General features: G+C 33.3%; 2 protein-coding genes across 2 annotated transcripts; one reads left to right on the top strand and one right to left on the bottom strand.

Annotated features, from left to right (window-relative positions):
- Window positions 1-233: 233 nt before the first annotated feature.
- LOC145119705 (oil body-associated protein 1A-like) lies at window positions 234-1,284 on the top strand. The gene is made up of 3 exons (XM_079055413.1): window positions 234-535; window positions 613-1,016; window positions 1,094-1,284. The coding sequence occupies exons 1-3, from the start codon at window positions 399-401 to the stop codon at window positions 1,282-1,284; spliced, it is 732 nt and encodes a 243-aa protein (XP_078911539.1). The 5' UTR covers window positions 234-398.
- A 91-nt stretch (window positions 1,285-1,375) lies between these two features.
- On the bottom strand, window positions 1,376-5,969 carry LOC145119704 (Nucleic acid-binding proteins superfamily). Its single transcript, XM_079055412.1, has 9 exons — window positions 5,511-5,969; window positions 5,114-5,273; window positions 4,925-4,986; window positions 4,658-4,817; window positions 4,435-4,555; window positions 4,212-4,293; window positions 1,877-1,968; window positions 1,710-1,788; window positions 1,376-1,617 (listed from the first exon to the last, which is right to left on the bottom strand). Exons 1-9 carry the CDS (start codon window positions 5,784-5,786, stop codon window positions 1,483-1,485), a joined length of 1,167 nt encoding a protein of 388 aa, XP_078911538.1. The 5' UTR covers window positions 5,787-5,969; the 3' UTR covers window positions 1,376-1,482.
- Window positions 5,970-7,202: the final 1,233 nt, after the last annotated feature.

Consider the following 7,202-nt stretch of genomic DNA (forward strand, 5'->3'; position numbering starts at 1 on the left):
TTGCTTTTACACGATTTGAGAGTGTAGATAGGAGTACCCTAAGTCCATATTTATTTTATTATAATAAATAATGTATGTCAACGAAATATAGGTTATGTCCCTTTAATCCCCCTTTGAAACCATTGTTTCCACGCGTCACATTCTTAGAACATTTCCATTTTAGGAAATAGTCAAACGAGAGAACGTTTATATTATACCGTTTAAGGGGAAAAGAAGCATGCATCTTGCCACGTGGTTAACATAATGCGCCACCTATGTTCACCTTCACTGCCACCTGTAACACTACACAACTCAGCCAGTCACCCCTCGAGCTTTAAGAATAAGAACCCCTCCCCCTCCATCAATCTCACCGGAGATCGCCATCGCTGATCTTTTCATAAAAAACAATCACATCGAAAATGCATCCAATTAACGTCGCACCCCACACTGAAATTCCCGGAGAAAAAACCCACGTCGGCACCTCCCTAGTCGACACCGCCGCCTCCACCATCCAATCGTTCGGCCCACCCAAACAAATCCACCAACACCTCTGCGCGTAAATTTAAATCATAAATTACAGATTCAATTGTGATCCAAATCATGGAGTAATAACTTTTATTGATTTTTTATTAGATTTCACTTTTACGCCGACGACATGACGCGACAAGTGGAAGCGCACCACTACTGCGGCCATCAAAACGAGGAAATGAGACAGTGCTTGATCTACGATCGTCCAGACGCCGACGCCCGGTTAATCGGAGTTGAATACATCGTAACAGAAAAACTGTTCTTAACCTTGCCGGATTCAGAAAAGCCGATGTGGCACAGCCACGAGTATGAGGTGAAGAGCGGCGTCCTTTTCCTTCCCGGCGTCCCTGGTCCTGTTGAGCGGCAAGATCTGGAGAAGGTGGCGAAAACTTACGGGAAGACGATTCACTTTTGGCAGGTGGATAGAGGCGATCAGCTGCCGTTAGGTCTACCGCAGATGATGATGGCTCTAACTCGTGATGGCCAACTTTACCCTAATCTTGCTAAAGGTACAATTTACACTTTCTGATTTCCGCCATTTTTTAGCACCTGTGTAAGAACTCTTATCGATCGATTATTATTACAGAAGTGGAGTCTCGCTATGGCGTTTCGTTCCAAAAGGAAAGAGAAAACAGAGCGTATATGGAAGGTTTATCCCAAGGAATTCACCCAAAAGCAAACGCCGGTGGAGTCGGACTCAAAACTGTTGTACGAGAGATCGATTGCAAGCCTTCCGGCCACCCCACTCTGGAACCTATTCCTAGGGTTTTCGTTTGAAGAAACTCCATTTTTATGTTTTGTTATGTTCTTCGTTTCTAGAATAAAGAAACTGATGCTATGAATGTAGGAAGAACACGAACAGCATACATCAGTAAAAAAACGACGATAGTTGCAGGTTTAATGTGATTTCTGTACAATAAGTAGGATCTGGATCTCTGTAATAACTCTTTACGTATATTACGAAATTTGAAGAAATCATGGAACTCGCTCCAAAACTCTCTGTAATGCAAATTTGATCCCATCTTGATTGAGTGAAGTTACGAGTTGTATTTCCTGTACTTGTCTTCCTGCTCGAGCAAGGAGTGTGAACTGATTTCCATTAGGGGGTGCCTGTAACAGTTTGAAGAAAGATTGTGAGATTTGAAACTTGATTACAGTGGATTTTGATCGATGAATTGATGATTATATAAAGCAAAACTTACATTTGATAGCCAAAGTTGGAGATCCTGTGATACAACTCGTTTCTCGAATCCTTGACGAGTTATTTTTATGTCGATTATGCTGTTTGAGGAAATGAGAGAAGTGAGAAAGGATAGATGGTTTAATTTAAGAGATTTGTTGAGTGAATATGAATATGATGGATCATTACCCTTCTTCTCGTTTTAGTTCTTCGACAATTGTTTCGAGACCTGGAAGTGGGTCGATGACATAGTCTTCCGAAGTAGAACCACCTGAATCATCCTGCATATGATATGTTATAGTCGTTATTTTTTATTCTCATCCGTATACATAATGTTTAAGTAATTTAACCTTAACCTAATTATTAAGTTCGAAGTTCAAACAATTTGCAAATTTTAATATATTAATTTAGATTTAGGAATTTTGGGATTATATACAACAATATGTTACTAATTTAAGTAATTTAACCTTAACATAAAAGTTCAAATATTTTGCAAATTTTAATGTATTAATTTATGTTTTTAGGATTATATACAACAATATGTTAGTAATTTAACATTATCAACATGAAAACCATCAAAAAGAACATTATAAACAACACGACATGAAAACTGGCCCAAACAAAAAGTATGTGACCATTATAAACAACACAACAACATGAAAAATAAAGAAAAAAAACTGGTCCAAACAAAAAGATTGTCAAATGTAAATCTTTTAAAAATGGCAAACGAAAAAAATATAAAGGTTTTTTCTTTAAAAAGGATAAATAAATAAATAAAAATGAAAGTTCAATAAAAAAGTCATATATATATATATATATATATATATATATATATATATATATATATATATATATATATATATATATATATATATTCATTGAAAAATATAATAAAATTATGTTTTGTTGGAAGATCTTTTGTCCGGATGAATAAAGTAATAAAGTTTTAAAAGCAAACAAATATAAAATAAAATTACATAAAAAAAACATATATATAATTTAAGGTTATCAAAATCGCAGATCGCAAATAAATCGTATATGAGATAGGATTGCAAGTAAGATCGTAGGATTATAAAATCCAGATCCGATCAGAATAAGGGTGTTAGTCGGTTCAAATCTATGGATTTTGATAGAACCGATACAATCCATTCATCTATTGGACGTTGGATTTTGTCAACCGATCCAATCCAACTTGATATAAATAATGAATCAATCCAATTGGATGTTGGATTAGATCGATTTAATCCGTTGTATATTTTGATTGGTTTAATCAATTGGCCATCCATTATCAAACAAATTCTAATATCTTTCTATTGAATATCAACTATAACTATAATAACAAAAGATAAAATTGCAAACAATTACGCTAAATAAGACTAAGTAACATGATAAAAAGAAAATAAATAAATCAAAAAATCAAAAAGTTAAAAAGTTAAATTAGATTTAGCACTTTATGATTTTTACTCTTTACCGGTTTACCGTCTTTTTTTTTCAGACTAATATTTAGAAGTTTTTATAGGTTTTAAATGGAAAACTGAATACTAGAGATATTTTTCATGTTTTGAACTTATAAGTTAAAAATATGTTTTTTTGTGGGATTATAGGATTCCAATCCCGATCTTGTAAACCAAAAAACGATCATATATAGGATCCCGATCTTGATAACCTTAATATATATATATATATATATATATATATATATATATATATATATATATATATATATATATATATATATATATATATATATATATATATATATATATATATATATATATATAAAGGTAGAGGTGTATTAAAAAAAATTATGATAAAAAACATCATAAAATTATTAATAATCTATTTAGAATAGTTTTTTCAAAATTAGTTTATAAGCAATTTTAATTGTTTTATCAAATATTAAATTACAAAAAATTAAAAGATAAACTAGATTATAAATGTTATATATAGGTTGGCCAAGAAAATTAGACACCTTATTTTTCTTCTTTCTTCTTGATCTTTTATCATTTTCTGTAATGTTTAGCCAATTTGGTAAACATAGTTGGACTTGGATTACATGTTCCAATGGATTGTCCAATCACTATTGTATATTTTAGGATTGTCCAATCACTATTGTATATTTTGGAATGGATTTTATTCGGACCGAATAAGTTCCATAAATAACTATTTCATCTTTGAAAAAATAAATATCCTTTTATTTTTCTTCCTACTTATCTTTCTATCCATGTAAAATAATGAAAATGTCTTAAAATATAATTAATTTTATTAAAATATGACACTTGTCACTATTTTAATGGATAAGAAGATAAGCAGAAAGAAAAGATAGGAGAGTATTTAATTTCTCTTCATCTTTATATTGCAACAAACAATTTTTAGGATATTTATTAATTTTAACTAATATTCATTGATAATAAAATGAGAAGAGATGAGAGATTAAAAATAAGAACAAATAGGTAAATAATTTAATGTTGTAATTTAAGTGAGGTTTATTGGTATAATTTATTAAGACATTCAATCCTTATACCTGAGGGATGACTTTCTCCAAAGTTTCTAGCAGTGGATCTTCCTCTAGTTGCTTTATTGACAATGTAATTCTTGATTTATTCCTGCAATATGCTCTCTAATTAAAAGAAAATAATTCCAAAAACGTTCCATTCCCCAAATTTTATTATATCCAGAAAATTAGACTTAGTTATTAGATCTTTATTTCCTCTTGCATCACAAAATAACACCCAAAAAAAATTCACCTATCGACACCAATTACTTTGACCTTGACTAAATCGCCCTCATTCAAGATATCTCTCACATCCTGAACCAAATCCCACGACACCTCCGAAACATGTACAAGTCCAGTAAGATGATAACAACCTACGACACAACAATAAACGTGTTTTACAGTTTTTATAAAAACAAAATGACTGAAATGTCCTTATAGTTTTTAGATATCTACAAAACTAACTTCTTAGTTACCATCTGGAAATCGCAAGTGAGCAAAGGCACCATAGTCTTCAACCGATCCAACTCTTGCTTCATAAATATTTCCAACTTTTACACTATTTGAATACTTTGACCAAGTAGCTTCTTTTTCGGAGAATATTAATTTTCTTTTCTCCTCTTCCGCATGAATCACCTAACATGTATTTATTACACTAGTCTGATTTTCGGTTTTTTTTTTTTGTAGAATTTAAGGTTTAGAAACCGAAGAAACTTGGTTTTCATTTGTAAGTAGAAAAGTACCTTAACGGAAATAAGAGTACCCGTTAGTGTTTTTGCAATCTCTTGGATGGACTTTTCTGGTTCTACATGATTTACAATGAACAGCATAATTAGAGGTGAGATGATGAGTAATTACAAGAATTCAATGTCAAAAAAATCTTCTGATTTTGAATTCAAATTACGATAAGTTATGGGGTTGGAAAAACATACCTTTACAATAGTGAGATGGGCTTAATTGTGGATATGGAAGAAATCCAACAAGAGAATAAAATCGAATTAGCAAACCACCTCCATTGGATCCCTCAATTCTGCCTTGATATACAATTCCGTTCTCATAATGAGCTCTTGCTGCTTTCCAATCAGCAGATCTCTACTTCTTTGCAGAAACAAAGTTTTAGATACAAAATTGAGAACCAATGAACACAATAATGTTTCTTCTTCATGTTCATATATCGATCATTAGGGACTCGTTGTGTGATTGATTATCTATTTATCAAAGTTCTTCTGAAATTAGCTTTGTCAATTACAATTACGTCAATCGACTAAAAATGCATGGTGGAAAAAGTAGACTAATAGAAATTGAAGTAGAAAGAGAATAAAAGCACACCCGAGCTTGGCGAACGACGTCGTCGTCTTCGTCAATAAGATCCAGGAGCTGAGTTTTCGAGGTGTCGTCGGAGGTGGAAACCTTGGGGGCTGAAATCGAAGGTGAGGTTTTTTTGGGGGTTAAAGAGCTTCGACAAATGAAGAAATTAGTGGTGGAATAGTTCCAAGTTAGCGGTGGTGTTTTCGAAGCAGAAACATCGGTGGCGAGTAAGTGAGAGAGAAAAGCTATACGAGAGACGGAGGAATATGGCGATCCTATTGCGCCGGAGAATTGCATTTTCCGGTGGCGGAGAGTTGAAGAGGGTTTAGGATATGAAGAGAACTAGAGAAGCAATGGGACGTCCTCCATGGATAACATAACGATCGGAAGATGAGAAGATTGGATTAGTCTGTGTGTCGTCGTGTCTTGTTCATGCCCACATGTTGTCGTTTCTCCCATTTGCTCCTATATTTCTTACACCACGAATCCACATCCCTAAATTATCAGCTCAACTGTATTTTAAATCTTAAATCTACTAAAATTATATAACACTAAACTACATTTTTAGTTCCTCTTTTTAGTTTTTCTTTTGTAATTTTGATCCATATTTCTTAACGTTTCATTGTTATTAGCATGGTACTAACTGTATCGATTCAAATATATAGAATACCGAATTGAGTGAAAAACAAAACCGAATACCAAACTGAACTAAGATATATTAGACGTGTTCGGCACAGAGCGTTTGAGAGCTTCTACCTTCTAGCGTTTGACAAAACCCTCCATTTTGAACAAAAAGTCTCGTTTGACACTATAAGCTTTTAGCATTTAGTTTAAACAATACGCTCCAAATCCAAATACTACTTCATATAGCGTTTAATAAAACGCTACAAGCTACATCCTACTCGCTACCCGTTACAAGCTAATTTTGCCGAACACGCCCATTGTACCTGAGTTTTTGGTACTAGTACGGAACCAAATGATTCAAAATTCGAATAATATGTGTAGTTATAATGAAAACACACACACACACACACAATAATAGAACTTACCATTGTAGGGTGACAATTTTCGATACGACACGAACCCGAGACAAAAATAAACGAGTTTAAGTTGAGATTTCTGACCCGCCAACCAGTCAGATAAACGGGTCGTGTTTGGCTTAGTAATTGGGTTCACGGGTTAACTCGCCAACCCGTACTATTTTTTCAAAGGGTATTAGTGTTTAAAGCAAGCTCCCCGGAGGTGGTTCGCCATTTGGTAGTTCACCGTATAATATATTAAATTTAAGTTATGGGGCTATGCTTATCAGCCTATGCGTACTGCATGCTCTAAATCAATCAGTCATCACTATTACGCAAATAATATATGTGTTCATTGGTCAATCCACCAATCCTCTAGCCTGTGAACCCGAATCTGACCCATGAACCTGCGAACTCGTATAATTAAACAAGTTCGATGAGTCGTGTTTGGGTCAATGTTTTTAACCTGCAAACCCGCAACACAAATAATTAAACGGGTTGATGCATTCTGACCCGTCAACCCCTGCCCGACACGATTGTCACCCATAGTTACCATAGTAGATATCTGTATCCATAAAATATCTTTCAAAAAAAATATTACAAATCGATAGATTATTAAATAAACAAAAAAACATTAATAACAATAAGGGCATGTTTGGTGTAGAAAAATTAAATTGAAGCATGAATGAAAATA

The sequence above is a fragment of the Lactuca virosa genome, chromosome 6 (assembly GCF_052849685.1).
Source record: "Lactuca virosa cultivar CGN04683 chromosome 6, Lactuca_virosa_CGN04683_v6, whole genome shotgun sequence".
In the NCBI taxonomy this organism is placed as follows: domain Eukaryota; kingdom Viridiplantae; phylum Streptophyta; class Magnoliopsida; order Asterales; family Asteraceae; genus Lactuca; species Lactuca virosa.